The 22500-nt window shown below is 41.7% G+C and overlaps 2 protein-coding genes across 4 annotated transcripts in view; one reads left to right on the top strand and one right to left on the bottom strand.

The window, feature by feature from the left end:
* Positions 1 to 5867, top strand: part of LOC119591193 (cell division cycle protein 23 homolog) — a 13132-nt gene extending 7265 nt beyond the window's left edge. Inside the window, exons 6-13 of the mRNA XM_037939908.1 lie at positions 169 to 346; positions 564 to 743; positions 1108 to 1272; positions 1649 to 1743; positions 1953 to 2104; positions 3853 to 4042; positions 5103 to 5171; positions 5456 to 5867. Of these exons, the coding sequence (XP_037795836.1) occupies positions 169 to 346; positions 564 to 743; positions 1108 to 1272; positions 1649 to 1743; positions 1953 to 2104; positions 3853 to 4042; positions 5103 to 5171; positions 5456 to 5569 (1143 nt within the window). The 3' untranslated portion in view covers positions 5570 to 5867. The remainder of the gene's footprint in view (positions 1 to 168; positions 347 to 563; positions 744 to 1107; positions 1273 to 1648; positions 1744 to 1952; positions 2105 to 3852; positions 4043 to 5102; positions 5172 to 5455) is intronic.
* Positions 5868 to 6315: 448 nt separating this feature from the next.
* LOC119591169 overlaps positions 6316 to 22500 on the bottom strand; it is a 68950-nt gene continuing 52765 nt past the window's right edge. For all 3 annotated transcript variants that reach the window (XM_037939897.1, XM_037939890.1, XM_037939881.1), the window contains 2 exons: positions 10529 to 10691; positions 6316 to 9191 (listed from right to left, as the gene is read on the bottom strand). In XM_037939897.1, coding sequence (XP_037795825.1) covers positions 9065 to 9191; positions 10529 to 10691 — 290 coding nt within the window. In that variant the 3' untranslated portion in view covers positions 6316 to 9064. The remainder of the gene's footprint in view (positions 9192 to 10528; positions 10692 to 22500) is intronic.

The following is a 22500-nucleotide window of genomic DNA, read 5'->3' as shown; positions in this document are numbered from 1 at the left end:
CTGTTTGGTTAATGGCAAGGCAAAGTGTTCTTATCTTATTTTCATCTGTTTTGAAGCTTCATAGTATTTTAACACAACAGTTACCTATATTTTTAAATCTGAAAAATTGGTAATTTACTGCATGCCATTTTGGAATCACATCTTTTAATGGTTTGAATTTTTCCTTAGTTGAGCACACTGAAACTCCCAGATCACTGGATGCGCAAGTTGTTCCTCGCACACACGTACCTGGAGCTGCAACTGAATGACGAGGCTCTGGAGATATACACCGGCCTACAAGAAGCTGGTCTCTCCCACTCCACATATATCATGGCTCAGGTAGCCATCACACACCACAATCAGAGAGGTAAGAGTACATTCAGTAATATATGTGATTATTTCCAGATTATTTATAAACGGGGGCTAGTCTGGTCTGGATTCTTGTTCTCATGGCTCCTTTACACAGGTTGCTCTTTTGCTCTCAATCATTAATCAATTTAGGTGTTAAAATTGTTGATTTTTTTTCCCCCCTTTAATAATTAATAACATAGTTAATAAACAGTCAATTTGTTGATTTTTTCCAGAGGTTGACCAAGCTGTGGCGATATTCAACGAGCTGGAGTCACTCGACCCATTCCGTCTGAACAACCTAGACACATACTCGAACTTGCTTTACGTCAAGGAAATGCGGGTGGAGCTCTCACACCTGGCACACAGAGTAGTGCAGGTGGATAAGTACCGGGTGGAAACGTGTTGTGTCATAGGTAAGTGGGTATTAGGTTATACAGTCAACTTGTAACATTCATGAAGCTTATTTTCCTAGTCTTAGGTTCATCATTTACTTTTGTTTGTATAACATGTTAAAAATTTTGACTTGTTATATCTAATTTTTTATGTTCATACATTTGGATATGTAGTCAGGTTCTCATATCTTAACCTCATGACTTCAAAGGACTGAATATTGTTTCATGTATGTTTTTTATAGTAGTTGTTTCATTTGCGTCATCCTCTCCTTTGTTTTCCATTTTTCAGTATTCATTATTGTTTGCATCTCTTTCTTACATGTATCTTATTTCATTACCTACCAAAGAAAAGATAATCTCTAACAATTTTTTTTCATCTCAAAAGGAAACTACTACAGTTTACGCTCACAGCACGAGAAGGCCGTACAGTATTTCCAGAGAGCACTGCGGCTTAACCCTCACTACCTAGCTGCCTGGACACTCATGGGGCATGAATACATGGAGATGAAGAACACAAGCGCAGCAATCCAGTGTTATCGACAGGCTATAGGTATTGATTTATTTATTTATGTTATTGACAAACTATAGGTATTTACTTTTGTATTACTTAGATTTGGGATTTATGTAATATATGCAGATTTGATTATAATGTTCGAGTAGTAGTCCTGATTTTGTTATTGTTATTGTTATTGTTATTATTACTGCTCTTACTGTTATATTTATTTGATGTTATTACTGTAATAGGTATGATATAGTTCTTGTTCTTTTGTGACATTCTTTTATCTTGAAAAGTAAAGTTTTGGTATAATTTACTATTATTAACTTGATTTATATTTACTAGTTGGCACTATAAAGCACAACTCAAGATATTTTTTGATAACTACAATGCAATACGTTTTTCTAATTCCCTACTATTTTGTGAACAGATGTTAACAGAAGAGACTACAGAGCATGGTATGGCCTTGGTCAGACATATGAAATCCTTAAACTTCCTGCCTACTGCCTTTACTATTTCAAACAGGTAATTAGACAGTGTGATATTGATTATAGGAATATAGTACTGTATAGATTTATACTATATACATCTTGTTTAAAGTTTTGTATTCATCCCAAATTGTAGGTCTTCAGAAAATTGCTCACATGCAAAAAAAAAAAAACTTGTACCTTTGCCTTACAGCTCTAATCAAAAGTATACATACCCCTCCTTCTCTTACCATTCTGTGATCCCAGGCCCAGAAACTACGCCCCAACGACTCAAGGATGCTTGTCGCCCTTGGGGAGAGCTACGAGAAGCTGGAGAAAACAGATGAAGCCAAGAAGTGTTTCCTGAAGGCCCACAGCGTAGGAGACATTGAGGGCATTGCGTTGATGCGGCTGGCAAAGTGAGTTTTTAGGGAGCTTTAAGGTTAAGGGAGATGAGGGAAAAGGGAGTTAAAGGAGTGTGCTTGAAGTGTTAAGGTGACTCGGAATGGGAAAGGCTCCTCTTGGTAGAAATTGAGTTAAGGACAGTTTCATATTTTGCATGCAGGGAAAAGCTCTCCTTATTTTAATATGTATGATTGTTCTGATGAATTCTAGAGCATTTTATCACAACATTACACTTTGATATGATGTGTAATGTCCAAAGTGTATCTTTAAACCAGGCATGAAAAGAGATATTGAAATACGATGATAAATAACATAGAAATAAGAGGAAAACCCAAAGGGTATTGACAGAGAATGCAAATATAAGAGTCTTTGCCCACTTGAAGTATGGCATGTGACTTCCTGTTGGCCTGTAAACGTATTATGAAGCTTACAAAGTACATGAAAGAATTGATCAGAAAAAAACATGAAAAATGGCACTTCATGCCCAGGTATCTAGTAATAGTTAACAAAGGGAAAGGCCTTCTTCTTCTTCTTCTTCTTCTCCTTTTCCTTTTCCTTTTCCTTCTTCTCCTTCTCCTTCTTCTTCTCCTTCTTCTTCTCTTCCTCTCCTCCTCTTCTTCTTCTTCTCCTCCTTCTTCTTCTTCTTCTTCTTCTTCTTCTTCTTCTTCTTCTTCTTCTTCTTCTTCTCATCCTCCTCCTCCTCCTCCTCCTCCTCCTCCTCCTCCTCCTCCTCTCCTGCCCTCTAACTCCTCCTCCTCCTCCTCCTCCTCCTCCTATCTTCTCACTACCCCTCTTCTTCTTCTTCTTCTTCTTGCCTTCTTCTTCTTCTTCTTCTTCTTCTTCCCTCCTCCTCTCCTCCTCCTCCTCTCTCCTCCTCCCCTCCTCCTCTCCTCTCCTCCTTCTCCTACCCTCTCCCTTCTTCTTCTTCTTCTATTTCTTCTTCTTCTCCTTCTCCTTCTCCTCTCCTTCTCCTCTCCTTCTCCTCTCCTCTCTTCTCCTTCTTCTTTTTCTCTTCTCTTCCTCTTCCTCTTCCTCTTCCTCTTCCTCTTCCTCTTCCTCCTCCTCCTCCTCCTCCTCCTCCTCCTCCTCCTCCTTCCCCTTTTGGGGGGGAATATTGCCTTACTTAGAAACTTCATACCTAAAAGACTAAAAATATTGCAAAATAGGACAACTGTCTGGTGACAAAGATAAGTAGTTTTTATGATATATTCATGTCTCTGAGCAATGATGCATGTCTCCCTAAGCCCTACGGAGATTTTGCATGCTCCTTTCTGAGTGTGATGGTCAGTCTTATATAAGAAGCTATGAAGATCTGAATGACAAAAGGAAAGAAATTCATTGGAAACTACAGAAACTTTGGTCAGTTAGACATTAATCAACATCAAAAACATTTTTCTTTTCTTGATGTCCCTATCTGTTGAAGTTTGTTTTCCTGCCAGAGGCTGAATACCTGAGCTACTAATGGTCTTCCCTTCCTTCTTTTAAAAATTTCAGAATTTCCTCCTGATACAGATTCAAAAAAATTATTCAGCTTAAGTTTCATTATTTCCCTGTAAAAAGTTCAGAAAATCAGCCTCCCCCCCCCTCTTTAAGTTTTCGTATCCCAAAGGAGCATAAAAATTATTTTCCTCTCCTTCCTCTTTTCAAATTTTCCATGCTTTCCTTCTAAACAACGTCATGAAGCCAATCCCTCCTTCATATGTCATTTCTATCCCTCCTTCATATGTCATTCACAGTAAAACAACACTTTGTACCTCTAAAGGCTGTACAGTCGCCTAGGGGAGGGAGAGCAAGCAGCTGTCCTATACGAGCGTTACCTGCAAGAGACGGAGGATGCAGACCGGTGTGAGGATAGAGGCCAGGTGTACCAGTTCCTGACGAGTCATTACCTGCAGAAGAACATGCTTGACCTTGCCTATGACTATGCCCAGAAGTGCACTCTGTTTATGGAGGTAAGGGGATTTTTTTTTTTTGAGTTTTGGTACTCTTTTTTTTTATCAGCTGGGGAAGTAGGGGGTATTGGAGAAAGGAGAGAGCCATAGGTAGGAATGTTACTGTAATGTTTACTATCACGTGGGGAGGGAAGCCACAGGGGAGGGAAAGCTAAGGGAGTAAAATGTTAACTAGGGAGAGGTAGGGAGGGTAGAGGAAAGTTGCCGGGCCATAAGTGAAAGGCCCGGGCGAAGCCAGAACTTCGCAAATCTCAAGCAGCAGGGGAAAGTTAAAGGTGAGATGTTATTAAATTGTTAATAACATTAGGGAGGGGAGGGAAGGGAAGAGGAGGAGTGGAAATTTATAGGTGGGATGTTTTAAATTGTTTATTAATTAATAGAGGGAGGGGAAAAAACTCTAATTAGAGATGTTGCAAAATAGTTTAGTACTGTAGAGAAGAGAGGGAAAAAGAAAAAGAAAAGCTTTTAGTGAGGATTTTCTTGAATTATGGATTACCAGAGGAAAAGGAAAATTTTAAGGTGTGAATGTTATGAATGTGTTTGTTTGTTTCATAAGGAGTCCATCTCTTTTATTGCATTAAAGTTTTGTAAATCAGTTCTAGATATTTTGGGAACATATCAGCATATTATGCATTTTGTAGTAAATCTTAAATTTATATATCACACATGTAACTCTTAATAGTGAAATTATATTCTTTGTATCTAAATTTATAATAGCACTTCTTTGAAAACATATTGGAAATAGAAGTATAAGCAATGAATATAAGGCCTTTTGAAAGTCCACTGCTCAGGGTAGTATAAGAGTGTAAACTTGCTCATCTTTGTGTTACACTTGTGTCTCACTCCATATGTGCTATTACTGAGTTGAAATTGAGCAGTTCTCTCTTTCTAGTATTGGTTGTTGTTGAGGTTTAGGCATGGCTTTTATATGGTTTTAGAGCAGTAGGTGATTCATCAATTTTTGATCTCGGTAAGGTTTAGATTTCTAACATAATGTACGTCTATTTTTTTCAGCTTTTTCTTTGTTCTCTCTCATTTTCTGTGTTCTTTTTTCCCACAGACACGAGAAAGTGGAAAGACAATGCTGAGGGAAATTGCCAACAGAAGACAACACATAGAACAGAATACAGTAAGTGACTTGTGGCTTCTAAAAGTTCTCCATAATTGTTTTTTTTTTTTTTTATCCACAATCTTATTCTTTCTGCTTCATTATTTTTCTCTCTCCTGTCTCTCCTGCTTCACTCTCTCTGTCTCCTCATTTCTCCCCCTTCCTTTCTGCTCTTTTTCTTCCTGTTATCACAATTTTCTAGATTTCTTCCTCCCGTCACCAGTTAACTTGGTCTCTTCCTCCTTCTCCTTTTCCATTTGTTTAATACACCTACACCTCCTGATTTTACTCCTTCTCTCCCACAGCAGGACGACTGTGGGAGTGTGCTTGTAAGCCGAGTAAGGCCTAGAGTCAGTCATGGGGGAGACCGCTCAGCAGCCACCAGATTGCCGCCGCTCAATCTCACCTACACACCTTAGTGCAAGCAAGCAAGCAAGAAAGTAAAAAAATGTCCTTTCATTGTATTTTCTGACTTTCCCTCTTTCATCAATCAATCGCTCTTTCATCATGGTTTCATCATTTCATTGATACCAGTGTATTTGGTTGGCAAGGTAAAAAGTTTCGTGTTTGCTAAGTTGAACTCTCATGTGTATTAAATACATATTATAATTATGATGATTATTATATTCTTTTTTCCCAGCTTTTGGGAGATTAATATTGTTCTGCTCTTCTACATTATCAGTTTTGTAATAAGGAAATAAATGAGATTAGTTGTAAGTCTGATCATTATTACGATGTTCATGAATGTTGTTATAAGTATGACATTGTTTGTATGTTTGTATAAACCTATTTTGTTTATTTTTTAAACTTTAATCTTTTTTATTTATCTTGTCTTAACCTTACATTTGTCTATTATTATTGCAATAGTTAACTTTACATAGCCTCTATTGCAGTTAAAGATTTCATATATTGTTTTTATATTTAAAACTGTAATAAAAAATGAACAAAACCAGTTTCTAAAAGTCCTTGATAATTGTAAGAAAAAAAAAAAAAAAATTATATATATATATATATATAAATAAATAAATATATGTAGAACAAGTATAAAATAATGTAGATAGTGTATATTTTATCAATTAAGAATAATATTTTTAAGTTACCATCATGACAAACCATAAATAATTCAAACATTTTCTTCCATGATCAGGAATACAAAAAATACCACTTTTATTTTTATCATTAACAGTTTATTGAGTAGCCTACCATCATCATGATAATCATCACTATTAATACAGATCACTCTGGACTTGAGATACAGGTTTTACATCATCACAGCTTATTAACTACACTAAGTCATTTGTGGGCTGTTCTACAACCTTGGTGAGTTTGTCACACGTCATTAATTGTAATGGGGGGTAAATGTAGCATTGGGGGGTTATGTCTAGAATGATCTGCATGTAAGTGATAGTGAATGGGAAAAAAAATGTAAAAAAAAAAAATGTATATAACTAAGCATTTCTCATCCATTTGTTTTCCAGGACACAAGTCGTAGCTTCAATCATTATCTTTTTTATGATATATCTGGACTCGACTCGTCTCCCGGCATGCTCCTCCGAGGTCAATAAATACCCACAATGCGCTCAAAACAAATAACAAGCGAATTGCAGGTTCCAGAGTCCTCGTTAATCCTTGTTCCAAAATTACGAATCTGAAAGTTTTTAATTTCTACAGTAGAAGTTTTTAGTTTTACTTTTTTTTTCTTTTTTTTTTTTTGGCAAGGATTTAAAAATGTCCTTGATGCATGTTCCTTTGCTATAATTAGATTATGAGAAAGGATCATGCCTCAAGGTTTAATCCTTTATAAAGGAAGAAGAAAGACTAAGACAAAGAACGGACAAACAAGTAGGAAAGAAAGAGAAAAAAGAAAGACTACTAAACTGTCATTAATTTTTTTTTTTTTCTCTTATTTCTGTTTTTAAGACTGAATAGACAAGGTAATACATCTGAATTGCTTTTGAGTATAAAAATTCTAAAGATCTGTAATAAAATGGAGATTCCCTTGTCTTTTCTACAAGATGGAGTTACATTAGGCACAAACATCACAGAATTACTTTCCATCCGATAAACAAACCTTAGCACTTCTTTTGTATGCATTCCTACCCTATTCCTATCCTATCCTCTCAGGAAAAAAAAAAGTAAAAGCAGATAAAAATAAAGTATATAAAAATAAAAGTTTCCATAGCAGTGGCTGTAGTTCGTAGCACATTCTGCATTAAGTCTTCATACACCTATTAGTGAGTCCACAGTGACACCCTCTCCTCACTCTCTTGTTCTCCAAACATCATATTCCTATTACTATTTTTTGCAGTAAAGGGACATCCACATTTCTTGAGCTCCAATCATCATGTGCAACATACTTTGCAATCCTGTACTTCTGTAACAGATGAGCTCTAATGCAAACCCCATTGAAAGGGTATATGAATTGTGCAGTGATAGAACCCCACTAACCAAAATTATCGTAATACTTTTTTTTTTCTTTTTAGAGACAAAAATAATGACATTTTCCATTTTTTCTTCTTGATGGAAAATCAACAAAAGCAAAAAACGTAAATGATGAAAAATAAAACTACACATAAGAATTATGAGATATGCAAATCACAAGCCATTAAAAAAGTAACCTCAGCCAGAATGAAAAGAATCATTTCTCTTCAAAACCTCACATTTCTGTAACTCAGGAATAATTCATATCAAAGGAGCATTAACTCCTCTGATTCTGTCAACAAAAAAATTCATTTAATAACTTAACAGAACAGATTGGCACCAGCTTTCTTGGCTACCTCAGACAAAGGGGAAAAGACTAACAGGAAATTGTTAACAGTCTTCGTAAGGTCTATGCATTACAGCTGTACTAGTACACTGGAAATGAGAGCAGGAGTATTGGGGATTATATATTACATTACATTTCATTGAGATCTACTAGGAGTATAATATACATTTATCTGCATCACAACCTGCCTACAGGTACCTTTTTTTTTTTTATTCATCTGTTCAAATACAGTACTGCACATGAATCCTCTCTATCATTTCTTTCTAACAATTTTCTGTTGTTACATTTCCCTTCTCTTTAATCCACACACAAATGATGACTACATATCCCCCAACATCTAAGTAAAACACAGCAGAAACTTTGTTCCCATATACTGGTAGGCAACTATCTACTCGGAAGAGGTATGAAGAGGGAGCAGAAATTTCACCCTTGAAGAGCGACAACTATCTACTGGTTCACTGGTACAACATTTGGGAGACTAAGGAAGGGGAGGGATTAATATCAATGCCTTTCTTTGTGGTGCTTCTCTGCTCTCTTGTCAGCGCTAACAAGAGGTTCGAAAATGAATTCTTCCATTCCTCTCCTATGTATTACTTTCCTCGAGTGTGCTTTCTCGTCTTTCATTTTGTTTTTCTCTCTTTCAATACTGAATGGTTTGCACTCTCATAATCTTGACTGTGCTTTTATTTCAGAAGTTTTTTATCATTCACTTCCTTGTCATGAAATTCATTGGATCATCATCCTCTTTCGAAAAAAAAATAATCATACCCTTGTTTCTCCATTAATTTTCTTGCATTCTGTATCTCTTTGCATTTTATTTTCCTCTTAATAATTTAACTCCATCCTTCTAAAAGCTGAAGTGTTGTCTACATCTGGACAAAATCTTTAAAGTAAAGGAGACACGGGAAGATGACGATGAAGCGTGAGTGTAAATAGAAAAAATAAGACTGCCTATGTGATAACCTCTAACCATATCTATGAGTATGTGCAAGGGCAACCCTAAAGCTCTGAGAAGGATGCAGCATAAATTTCGAGTAAATTCAAATTCCTCCTTATCTTCTCTCCTCAAAGATACATTTTTTCATTTCTTATTTCATGAACTGTTTTTCCTATTATCTTTTCCTTTTCTGTTTTTCATTCCTGGTATCTACAGGAAGTACTGATCAAACTGGTTCTGGTAGTAGTTGCTGAAGGGACTGGGGTCCTGGCTCTTGGTGAGAGGCTGCCCGGTTTTCTTGCTGTACTCTTCCCACCCGCCGATGTAGTGCCTTGACCTGAGGGAGAGAAAAGGGGGAAAAGAGCTGGTTAAAAGAAGAACTAATTTTGCATTTCTTATATATATATATATATATATATATATATATATATATATATATATATATATATATATATATATATATATATATATATTACACAAAAAGCTTTTTGAGATATGTAAATATTACCATTTCAGGGAAAAATTACAGGAATGGGGATTCCTTCCCCTTTCATTCTGAGTATTTCATGACTTTGTGTGTCTTCACGTAATCTACAATCTCAACTAAAGCAAATTATTGGCATTAATCAACCAAGTATTAAATCCAAGAATCCATAACTTTTAACAATTCTCTTCCTTTCTCTTCCAAAAGTGAAATCTCTGAACCTCCTCAAAACAAGATCCCAGTCACAAAACCCTAGAAGTCATTATCCTCATTAAAAAGGACAACAGTTATTTCGTCCTCAGGAAGTCCCCAAGTCCCCCCCCATCCCTCCCTTGGGTCTTTTCCCCTTTCTCCTTTCATTTCCTTCTCTGCTCCCACCCCTTCTACAGTACACTTCCTACGGTGTGCGAGCCATGTTGAAAGGATGAAAGGCCGACTTTTTGACATTCTAAATCCAGACACTCCAATCCCCACCACTAATCCAGACACTCCAATCACTACCCCTCAAACATCTGTCCCCTCTACTCCCCCTCATAAGAACTTCTGTTTCTCAGATCTCCCCAACCAACTCCACTTCAAAGACTCTCAAAGACATTCAAAACTATCTAAACATGACCCAAGATAACATGCCTACATCTTATCCATCCTGCAATCTCTCTGCTCCCACTCCTTCTACACTCAAAGTAACTGCCGACATCCATCATTTTCCTATACCCCCCCCCCCCCTAACACATCCCATAACCCAGCATCCTTCCCCCCTGGATACACATGCGACCCTTTATCACAACTCTCTTCCCTGGATTCTCTCCCTCCAGACATTTTTCCTGTAACCGTGATTTAATTAAAACCCCTTATCCTTTGTTAATCCCTACCTTACCCTACGGACGTCCTTGCAAAATCCCACAATTCTTCCTTTGACAACTTTGATCTAATCACCCTTGTTAATCCCTACCTTTCCTTGACCTGCTGTACGATTTCTGATTTCTCCCTCACGCCCAATCCCAGTACCCCCCCCCCCCCAACCCCAGCACCCCAAACCTCCTCCCTCTCCCCCCAAACCCTTTCCCTCTCCCCCCCAAACCTCCTCCCTCTCCCCCCCAAACCTCCTCCCTCTCCCCCCAAACCCCCTCCCTCTCCCCCCAAACCCCCTCCCTCTCCCCCCAAACCCCACACATAAACCGCCCACTCACATCTTAAACCCAAGGCGATGGGCGATCTCCACAGCAGCACTCGAGGCGTTGGGACCCCGGGCGTAGAACACTAAGTTGCGGTCGCACTTGGCGGGCTTCTCGACCTGGAACTCCCTGGCCCACTCCTCGTCGGACAGCTGGAGGGCGAGCTTCAAGTGGCACACTGATGGAGAAAGAGAGGAAGGGACCAATTAGTCACACGACGAAAATGAAACGAAAGGAAAATAAAATTATACACCCATTACCTTGCTTGTTTGTATCAACATAACTTACAGAAAACACACACGTAACTTACAGAAAACACACACGTAAGTCTTAAAGCAAAATCCCATAAAAAAAACAGCGACAGAAAGAGTCAAAAAAAGAAAAATAATATAAGAGAAAAGAAAAGAAAAGAAAAAAGTGGCCTAAAAAACAACCCGCAAATTCCGAACATGGGTAAGGCAGACGAAAGAGATGAATGGGAGGAATGACTGGTAGAAGAGGGTGACGAGGGGAGAAGGAGGAGGTGATAGAGATGATAATGATTAGAAGAGGGAGAGAGATACGAAAGAAAAAACTGAAACAAAAGCATAAAACAGAACGATGACGATAATGACTGGAAAAGTGGGGCACACGCGATGGAGGGGAAAAACTGACATAAACGAAGAAAAACAGGATGATGATGATGATGATAACGAACCAACAATGACGAAGGGAAGAGGGTGATAAAGAGAATAAGATCTGGAAGTGCAAGAAGAGGTACACAGAAGTCAGCAAGCGACAATCCAAAGCACACACAATGTTCCTGACTTATTATAATACGTAGCTCGGCCAACAATGGGACACGCTTGACTTGTGTACCAAGTCCTACCTTCTAACCCCCTATCTCCTCTCCCTCCTCTCCTCTCCTCTCCCCTATTCTCTTCTCTTCTCCTCTCCCTCTCTTCTCCCATCTTCTCTTCTCCTCTCCCCCTCCCTCTCTTCTCTTCTCTTCTCTCTCTCTACCCCCATCCCTCTCTCCCCCTAATTCTCATTGAATCATACCCTCCCCCTTTCCCCTTGTCATGTCGTACTCTTATTGTATTTTCTCTCTTTCTTTTTCTCTCTCCTTATCTTTCTTTTCCCTCTTTCCTTAACGTTTCTCTTTAAAGCAAATGAGAATAGCGAAGAAAATGGTAAAGAGAGGAAGAGGAAGAGGAGGAGGAGAAGAAGAGGACGAGAGAAGACGAATGCACGAGTGAGGGGAAAAAAAGGGAAGACAAAAACATGGACGTAGAAGGAAATAGGGGAAATGGATAAAGATGGAAAATAGGGGAAATAGATAACGAAGAAACACAGGAATAACCGAGAGATGAGGAAGTCTGAATATCCTGATATATATGCAAGGAAGATGACGAAGGACGAACATGTCTACGATACAGATGAGAACGAAACAGGACGAAGAGGAAAAAATGAAATGAAAAAAAAAAAAGTGCATGGAGAATACGATAAAGGAAGGAGATGGGAGATGGACAATTACTAGTGAAATTGATGATGCCAGCCTAATGGTAACGATAAGATGATGATGATGATGGAAGAAGATGGGATGTTACGAAAAAAAAAGAAAGAAAGAAAAAAATAATAATGGGGGAGGAGGAAGAGAAGGAGAGAACAGAAAACGAAAAAAAAGGAGGGAGACAGAAGAGAAAAACCAACGGAGAAATACAGCGAATGTAAATAACGAAAGAGGAGAAGAAAAAAGTACAAGGATGATCAGCGCCTGGAAAAAGGCCGACGCGAGCACCCCCCCCCCCCCCCGCATCTCGTACCTCCCCAGCAACAGGCCCGCCGGTCGCTTGGTCTTCCCTTTGCAAAACACCCCATTACATGTGTGTGTGTGTGTGTGTGTGTGTGTGTGTGTGTGTGTGTGTGTGTGTGTGTGTGTGTGTGTGTGTGTGTGTGTGTGTGTGTGTGTGTGTGTTTGTGTGTGTGTGTGTATAAACACACACACACACACTTCTTCCTTCGTCTCTCTCTCTTTCTCTTTCTTTCTTTCTTTCTCTCTCTCTCTCTAACCCCTCCCCCGCCTCTTTCCACCTTTCCGTCCTTCTTTTATGCCTCTATCCTCCTCCTACTCCTCTCCCCATCTCCTACTCCTCATCTTTTCGCCTTCCTTCTCCTTCTCCTTCTCATCTCCCCCCTCCTCCCCATCTTTCCGCCTTCCTTCTTCTTCTTCTCCTTCTCCTCCTCCCCATCTTTCCGCCTTCCTCCTCCTCCTCCTCCTCCTCCCCATCTTTCCGCCTTCCTTCTCCTTCTCTCTCCTCCTCCTCCTCTCCCCTCTTTCCGCCTTCCTTCTCCTTCTCCCCCATCCTCCTCCTCCTCCTCCTCCCCATCTTTCCGCTTCCTTCTCCTTCTCTCCTCCTCCTCCTCCTCCTCCCCATCTTTCCGCCTTCCTTCTCCTTCTCCTCCTCCCCTCTTTCCGCCTTCCTTCTCCTCCTCCTCCTCCTCCTCCTCCTCCCCATCTTTCCGCCTTCCTTCTCCTCTCCCCTCCTCCTCCCCCCATCTTTCCGCCTTCCTTCTCCTCCTCCTCCTCCTCCTCCCCATCTTTCCGCCTTCCTTCCCCTTTCTCCTCCTCCTCCTCCTCCTCCCCCATCTTTCCGCCTTCCTTCTCCTCCTCCTCCTCCTCCTCCTCCCCATCTTTCCGCCTTCCTTCTCCTCACCCACCCATGACCCACCTTCAAAGCCAAGGCCGATGGGGACTGATGCTTCGATATCAACGTCTTGGCAAAAGTTACAAGGATGAGACGCGGTGTCATCCCCTCCCTCTAACCCCCCCGACCTCCTCCCCCCCAAAAAAAAAATAATAATAAGAGGAGGAGGAGAAGGAAGAAAAGGAAGACGAAGAGGAGGAGAAGGAAAAAAAGAAGAGGAGGAGGAGGAGGAGGAAGAAAAAGAAGAGGAAGAAAGAAAAGAAGATGGCGAAAAAGGGAAAGGAAAAAGAAAAAGAACAGAAGAAGACAAAGAAGAAAAGAACACGATGATTAAAAAAAAAAAAAAACTTTACCACCACCACGTACCTCACCCCTCCTTCCTCTCTCCCTCCCATTCCCTCCTCCCTCTACCCTCCCTCCCCCCTCCAGTTGAGAGGTCGGCGGGATCCTGGCACAGCGCGCAGCCAAAATGCACTCATGTGACGCTGCCTTCACTTCATCCCGCGCGCGTGTTAATTCGGCAGCGTGACCGGACGTTCACTCGCTCGCTCACTCACTCACTCACACTCGTACTCACATACACACATACATACATACACATTCGCACTCGCATACACATATACATACGTACATACAGACACTCATTCCCACACATACATACATACATACAAACATACATACACAATCACTCCCACTCCCACTCACATACATACATACATATAAATACAAACATACATACACACTCCCACTCCCACATGCATGCATACATATATACATACACTCACTCACACTCGCACTCAAATACATACATACCCCCCCCCACACACACACAAGCCTACCCCCACAACCACCCTCTCCCACTCCTTATCCTTACTTCTCTACCCCCCCCCTCCCTACACTCCTTCCCTCGCAACCCCCACCCCCTCATACCTATATATATACACCGACAGAGTGCCAGACATTCATACTCGAGCGAGGGCCATCAAGGTGCCATCTTACTCCAGCGTAATGATGGGGTGTCACTCTCGTACCCGCCTGAGGAGTATTTTATCCCCAAGGCCATTTCGATGCAAGGGGGAAGGGTAGGTGGGTGGAGGGAGGGTAGGTGGGTGGAGGGAGGGAGGGAGTGGGGAAGGGAAAGAGGAAGGGTGGGTGGGTGTGAGGGAGGGTGTGTGTGGGTGGAGGGAGGGAGAGAGGAAGGGTGGGTGGCTGTGAGGGAAGGAAGAAGGGAGGGAGGGAGGGAGGGAAGGATGGCTGGATAGATGGAAGGAAGGAAAAAGGGAAGGAGGGAGGGAGGAAGGGAGGGCGGGTGGGAAGGATGGGAAGAGGGAAGGAGGGAAAGAAGGGGGGAGGGAGGGAGAGACGATTCGCAAGCACCTGTCGCTCTCCGAATATTGGGACGTTTTGCATTGTTCAGCTGACACTGTATTACTCTTTCTGTCTATCTGTCTGTCTGTCTGTCTGTCTGTCTCCTTCTCTCTCTTTTCTATAACTATTTCTTTCTTTCCTTCATTCCTTCCTTCTCTCAGTCTGTGTCTGCATCTCTATCTCTCTTAACCTCCATGTGTTGATTAGTCACAGTCCCCAAGAACAAACACAAACGTAACTCATCCCCGCCAAAATAAAACGAGCGACTCTAACGACTCACGTTTTTCAGAGAGAGAGAGAGAGAGAGAGAGAGAGAGAGAGAGAGAGAGAGAGAGAGAGAGAGAGAGAGAAGAGAGAGAGAGAGAGAGAGAGAGAGAATGAGAAAGAGAGAGAGAATGAGAAAGAGAGAGAGAATGAGAAAGAGAGAGAGAGAATGGGAAAGAGAGAGAGAGAATGAGTAAGAGAAAGAGAGAGACTGACAGAGACAGAGAAAGAGAGAGATGGAGAGAGACAAAAAAAGGAGTTTAAAATTCCTCGCTTCACGCCCGCACACCCAAGGGAAACATAGAAACGGCCATAAGGTGCAAAGTCAACGAACCGAAGGGCGGCCAAGCTAAACACATTTAAAAAATTAGCGAAGGGGGTGAAGGAGAGAGAGGGAGAGGGTGGGGGGGGGGGAGGCTTTGAGAGGGAAGGATAAGAGAAACAAAAATAAGAAAGAATGAGAAAGAGAATAGGGCAGATAGAGGGAAGAAGGGAGAGAGAGAGAGAGAGAGAGAGAGAGAGAGAGAGAGAGAGAGAGAGAGAGAGAGAGAGAGAGAGAGAGAGAGAGAGAGAGAGAGAGAGAGAGAGGGGGGGGGAAATAGGGAGAGAAAGAGCGAGAGCGAGCGAGAGAAAGAAAGAGAAAGAGTAAAAGAGAAAAAAAGAAAGAAAGGAAAAGAAACTCCGTATCCCAAACGCCATGTGACTGCCCCCCCCCCCCTTTCTCCCCCCTCCCTCCATCCCCCATCCCCTCCTACCTAGGACACCTAATCTGCTTTCGTTCTGCATGACCATTTACGAAAGCAAAAGCACCAACCCCCAGTACGTACTCTGCCCGCGTGTTATTGTCACCTGTTCCACGCCAGTACCATTTAGTGAAATCCTATTGCTCAGAAACAAAGTTTTCATCTATTTACTTACTCGTATCTCACTCTTTCGCTCTCTTTATCAATCTGTCTTGTTCCCTATCTTTCTGTCGTTGTCTTCATCTCTTTCTTTCTCTCCGAGTCTCTCTCTCCCACTCTTTCTTCACAAACATATACTAAAGGAATAAACCTGGTGTGATTGGTATCAGTTTATCATCATTATTGGTCTAAATATTTACTGTTATCGTTATGGTTAATTATTTTCGGTATCATCATTTCTTATTATTAATGACATATCTACGACTTTTCATACTTAGTCTTCATCATTACCATTATTAAGATCATCATCATTACCTGTCATAATTCCGGCCAACACAACTGACGACAGACATCATAACCATACCAATAACAACAATAATAACGGAACCATTACAACAATACTAATGGAAACAACAATAACGAAAACGAAAACAACAACGGCAACGGCAACACTAATACGGAAACAACAACAATAACAGAAACGATAACAACAACAAGAACACGGGCAACCACCACAAATCACAAATCCGCCAACAACAACAACAACAACAACAACAACAACAACAACACCGGAGACCATCGCAACGAAGCATTAATAAAGCCGTGACGTAACGCGCTAATCCATTCTGCAAAAACGTTCCCGATAACAGAAATAATCCCCTTGAGAGGATTGTGCAAGACGCGCCTTTGCACCTCGGCTCATTGGACGAGAGAGAGAGAAAAGAAGAAAAGAAAAGAGAAGAGAAGAAAAGAAAAGAGAAGAGAAGAAAAGAAAAGAGAAGAAAAGAAAAGAGAGAAGAGGAAAGGAAAAAAAAGAATAGAAAAAAAGAAAAAAAAAAAAAAAAATCAGATACATTTTTAACCACAAGAATCCTCCCGGGTCAAAAGGAGGCCAAATTACAAGATAATAAAAACAAAACCCGCTCTTGAGATTAAGGACACGCGCGCAGAGCTTCCCGAGGGAGCATTACGCTAAAGGGATTTTGTCCTTTCGCGATCTACCGCTTCAAAAGGCCTGGCTGAGTGAAGCCTTTTCTCTCGCTTTTATTATCCTGTTATAAGGTTTAGAAGAAGCCTACTAGGTTCAGAGATGTGCATTTTTTTTCTAGTTCTCTGATAGTGATAGTAGCAGAAGAGGGAAGAAGAGGAGGAAAGGGGGAGAAGGAGAGAGGGGAAGGAAAGAGGGAGAGGGAGAGGGAGGGGGAGGTGGACGAGGAGGAAGAGGAAGAGGGAGAAGAAGAAGAAGAAGAAGAGGAGGAGGAGGAGACGAAGATAAAGACAATTAACTTAAATTCACTGCTATTTCTTATTATTGCTACTCCATCTCCATCTTTCATATTAATAAAAAATATATATTTCTTCTTGATTAACATATATTTATACAGCAGAGCTAAGGAAAGTGTAAAACGGATATATTATTATGACCATCTTCACTGTAGTCATTATCATAATCATCATTATCACCATCATCATCTTGAAACTAATTTTCTCTCATCATTATTATTACATGCAGTTACCCTGGTAAACATTAAAAATCGGTTAAAACGGACTACTTCAAATCAGAAGCCTTTAAGCCTAAAATCTTAGAAGGTGAAAAATATGAATGAACTTTCATTCATAACGTAATCACATAAACGACAGAGGGTACCACATTGCATATTAATTGTCACCGTGAATAACTACCTCTCTCCTAATTTAAACGCATAGGCAATACTAGATTCTGCCCTGATGTCCCTTGTGTTGTGAATAATTACTAAAATAAGAAAATAAAAGGAAAGAAAGAAAAAGTCCCATATTCCAAATAAAATAATTGAGCACGTATGGCGACATCTGGCATCCTCAAGGCCATCGGACAGAGTTACCAACACTTAATTTTTTTTCCCTTCTAAAGCATCTACAAGCGGAAGTAAAAATCCCACACAATTTTGCTTTCGAAATCGATAACAAGCACTTACTTTACACTGCCGTCAGGAATTTTTTCCTCCCTTCCCGTTATGGAAGAAAATTCTTACCATTTTTATTTATTCATTTATCTTTTCTTTTCTTTTCATTTTTATTTCTATTTATTTTTATTTATTCATTTATTATTATTATTATTATTTTTGTCGTGAAGGAGGCATATCTTTCCGTCTGTCATTCCCTCCTTTGTCATGCGCTTTGTCATGAGTCCATTATCCTCACCGCAAATTGTAGTTTTACGATATTTTGAGTTGTTTTTGTGTCTACCTCTGTATTTGCTTTACGCTAAGTACGTACATTCCTCATAATGTTCAAGGATAAGGTATGGGATAAAGCGACTACTACTACTATTATTACTACTACTAGTATTAGTAATAGTAGTAGTAGTAGTAATAGTAGTAGTAGGACTAGTTGTAGTGGTAGTAGTAGTAGTAGTAATAGTAATAGTAGTAATACTATTAACAATAGCAGCAGTAGTAGTATTAGTAGTAATAGTAGGAGTAGTAATAGTAATAGTGATAATAGTAGTAATAGTAGTAATAATGGAAGTAGTAGTAGTAGTAGTAGTAGTAGTAGTAGAAGCAGCAGTTGTTGTTGAAGGCGTGTGGAAGGAGGAGGCACGAGAGCCGAAGACAAACGACGAAAACGAACAAGGAAGAAACCGCCAAAACCCGCGCTACGCCCACAGCCCACACAGCCATCCCGGAGACCAACGGCGCCATTCTTTGCGAAAGAAAAACAGATTAACAAAAAAAGAAAGAAAATACACAGAAAAAAAAGACAAATAAAAAAAAAAGAAAATAGAAAACGAGAGAGAGAGAAAGAGAAAGAGAAAGGAGAGAGAAAGAGAAAGAGAGAGAAAGAGAAAGAGAGAAAGAGAAAGAGAGAGAAAGAGAAAGAGAGAGAAAGAGAAAGAGAGAGAAAGAGAAAGAAGAAAGAGAAAGAGAGAGAAAGAGAAAGAGAGAGAGAAAAAAAAATATATCGCCATCCCCGGCCCCACGCACAGCCGGCGTATCTTCCCACACGAACTACGCCTGTAAGCACGTACACTGACAACGTGACTTGTGTTTACGTTGCATTTGGCTCCTCGCCCAATACTCAGTGCGCGAACTTGTCTGCTGCTTAAACCTTTTATCGCTTTGCAACAGGCAGGCCTTCTCTCTCTCTCTCTCTCTCTCTCTCTCTCTCTCTCTCTCTCTCTATCTCTCTCTCTCTCTCTCTCTCTCTTTTTTCTCTGCTTTATCGGCTTCATTTTTATTCCTTCTGTCCTCTCTCCTTCCCATCCATCCTTCTTCTCATTCTTATTATCACCTCAATCTCCTTGCCTCCTTTTTTTGTATCTCTTGCCCCCTACCCTACTTCCCTTCCCTCCCTCCCTCTCCCTCCCTTCATACCTTCCCTCCTTGTATCTACTCTTATCCAGTTCCCTTCCTGTCCCTCTCCCTCTCTCCCTTCCTCCCTCCTTCTCTCCTTCCCTCCCTCCCACTCTTCTCCCCTCCTTCCCTCCCTCCCACTCTCCTCCTCCCCTCCCTCCCTCCTCCCCTCCTCTCCCTCCCTCCCACTCTCCTCCCCTCCCCTCCCTCCCTCCCAACCAACGTATGCAAGGTCACACACACACAAGTAGCGTTACGCTCTCAAGGTTCCTGGGGCGAGGTACGGTACGAAAGGAAGAGGCAGACAGACCGACAGACACACAAAAAGAGGCACGCAGACATACAGACACGCCCACACTGTCTTCCTGGAACAGCAAAGACAGGATACGATTAAGAAAAGCCAAGGCAGATAGGCAAGCTCGATCGAACTTCCTGAAAAGAAAAGGTTGCAACAGACAGGCTTTCGAGCACACCTCACTAACCTCACTTCCTACAAGACAAGACACGGCTAAAGACAGACAGACACAGACGCGGAAGGAGGAATGCAGTTGCAGGACCTAGTGCATGACTGACCTCCGGCAATAACACGCCAGAGAATGTCGATTTCCTGTATATTTTTCTGTCGTTTTGCTTTCCGTATTTAGTAAGAGACTCTTATTACCAGACTATTATTCCTCTCTCTCTCTCTCTCTCTCTCTCTCTCTCTCTCTCTCTCTCTCTCTCTCTCTCTCTCTCTCATCTGCGCGCGCGCGCGTGTGTGTGTGTGTGTGTACGTGTGTGTATATGTATGTGTGCGTATGCGTGTGTGCATGCAAGCGTGCGTGCGTGCCTGCCTACGAGTGTGTGCGCTCATTAACTTCATAAATACGTGCTTGTATATTGCTAGACAGCCCAGCATACAGGCAAACAACCAAACACACAATACGAATGTGCAAATCCAGCCCGTGTATGCAAGAAGGCAATGCCTGCTAATGCGAAAGGTCACACAATACCCTTGTTCATTTTAGTGCACGCTGTCTTATCAACAGCCGGTGCAACACTAAGGGTAAGACACTTAGTGACCTTGGCCTGCTTGGCGTGGAGAAGGTGGGGGGGGGGGGTATAGTGGGAAGGGAGGGGGCACTTGACTTACATAGGTGGGAGGGAGAGAAAGGTGGGAGACGGAGTGAAGGAGAGAAAGAGATAAAGACAGTCCGAGACAGAGAGAGATAAACGCAAGAAAAAAACGAAAGAAAAATGTAGGGAAAATCCAGAAAAAATGAACACAAAGAAGAAAAAGAATAAAAAAATAAATAAATAGAGCGTTCGCATAAGTAACCCGACTGCCTTCGCCTGCCCTCCGGATCGAGAGTAGCCGCGTCATCAATAAATTCAAATAGAGCGCATTTTCCTTGGCATTTTCGAAGGGCGACAAACCAGAGTAGGCCTAAGTGCAAGTCATCGCCCTCACCCCCCAAAAAAAAAATAATTGTGTCAATGACCGAGAGAGAGAGAGAGAGAGAGAGAGAGAGAGAGAGAGAGAGAGAGAGAGAGAGAGAGAGAGAGAGAGAGAGAGAGAGAGAGAGAGAGAGAGAGAGAGAGAGAGAGAGAAAATGAGAAAGAAGTGAAGTGAAAAAAAGACGAAAGGAAGACGATGGAAAGTAGGAGAAAAGGAAAAGAAAATGCAATAAAATCTACACAAACACAAAAAGTGATATAAAAATCCCAACTTTCATGAGAAAGGAATCACCTCGCCGCAAGATGACCATAAAAGGCAAACGGAACAGCTGACTGTCCACAAATCAGCTGTTTTAGAGGGAGAGGGGGAGGAGTAGGGACAGGGGGGAGGTGGGAGGCGGGATAAGGGGCAGGGGGAAAGGGGGGGTGGGATAAGGGGCAGGGAGTAAGGTAGGGGTGTTGGGGGATTGGGAGGGGGCTGAAATGAGCGATTTAATGATCTGCGAAAATTCAATCAGGGTCAAGTAGGTAGGCCAACAAGGTTAAATCGATGGTGAATGGGACTATTCCAATGCGTATGTGTGTGTATGTGTGTGTGTGTGTGTGTGTGTGTGTGTGTGTGTGTGTGTGTGTGTGTGTGTGTGTGTGTGTGTGTGTGTGTGTGTGTGTGTGTGTGTGTATGTGTTCGTTAATGTGTAAATAACTCCGTCTGTGTTTATGTATCCCTGTATGTAAACCTATATATATATCTTTGTGTACACACACACACTTAACATTCCAGGCTTAATGAAACACCCACAGACGCCTCATTCCTCGCCGTTCGTCATCTCTATGTCCTTATTCTCCTTCCCTGCCCCGGGCGGAGGGAGGGAGAGAGAGATGGTGAGAGGATTGGAGGGAGAGAGGGAGGGAGGGAGGCAGAGAGGGAGAAGGGAGAGAGAAGGAGATAGAAGTGGGAGAGAAGGAAAGGGAAAGGAGTAAAAAGAAAATGAAAGAGGAAAAAGACCGCGAGCAGAGGAAAGGAAGGTATAATAAAAGAGAATAAAAAAGAAGTCGAGATGAAGACGGAAAAGATAGACGAGAGATGAAACGATGCGAAGCGAACGGCAAAAAAAAAAATCACCACACCCCCCTAACCCCTCTCACCCCCACACCCCTATCCCCTCTCGCCCCCACCCCCACCCCCCTATCCCCTCTCACCCTCCCCATTCCTTAAGGTCACCATAACGTTCCGGTGTTACGTAACATAGAGACGGAATGGCGCGCGCTTACTTTTTCCCAGTTTTCGGGTTCCTTCGCTTCCCTTGTTGGTGGAAGATGAAGAGAGGAAGAAGGAGGAAAATAATAATAATGAGGAATAAGAAGAGGTAGAGGTGGTGGAGGGAAACAAGAAAGACGGGGGGGGGGGGGAGAAAAAGAAGAAAATTTTGGGGAAAATAATGATAGAGGGAGAAAAATGTTGAAACGCATAAGGAAAAACAAAAAAGGGAATGAAATATTCATGGTGGAGATGAAGAAGGTGAGTGAGAGAGACAAAGAAGGCAACGAAACCACAGCTACAAATCTGGCCCGGGTTCAAAAATCCGCTTCATTTTTTCTGATTCTCTCTCTCTCTCTCTTTAGTCTATCTTCCTTTTCTCTCTCTCTCTCTTCTCCTGTCTATCTTTCTTTTCTTCACCCCAAATCTCTACCTCCCACCTCTTCTCTCTCTCTCTCTCTCTCTTACAACCCTATTTTCTTACTTCTCTCCTCACTATCTTTATCTTTTTCACCCTACATCTCTCTCTCTCTCTTTGTCTCCCATCCGTCCTTCCTTCGGGCCAAGTCGTCCACGCTAACGTTATATAACTGGCGGAAGAAATTAGATGGGCCAGATCGCACCCCCCCGCCCCTATCCCCCCTCCCTTCTCCCCGTCCCTGTCTCCCTTGGCCCCCCCCCCCCTCGTATCCCGTCCTCCCTCCCTCTCCCTCATATATATCAAGGTTTCGACGCAGTT

Source organism: Penaeus monodon, chromosome 3, assembly GCF_015228065.2.
Source record: "Penaeus monodon isolate SGIC_2016 chromosome 3, NSTDA_Pmon_1, whole genome shotgun sequence".
In the NCBI taxonomy this organism is placed as follows: Eukaryota; Metazoa; Arthropoda; class Malacostraca; order Decapoda; family Penaeidae; genus Penaeus; species Penaeus monodon.
Note: the sequence above shows the minus strand (reverse complement) of the source record. Positions and strands in the feature narration are given on the sequence as shown.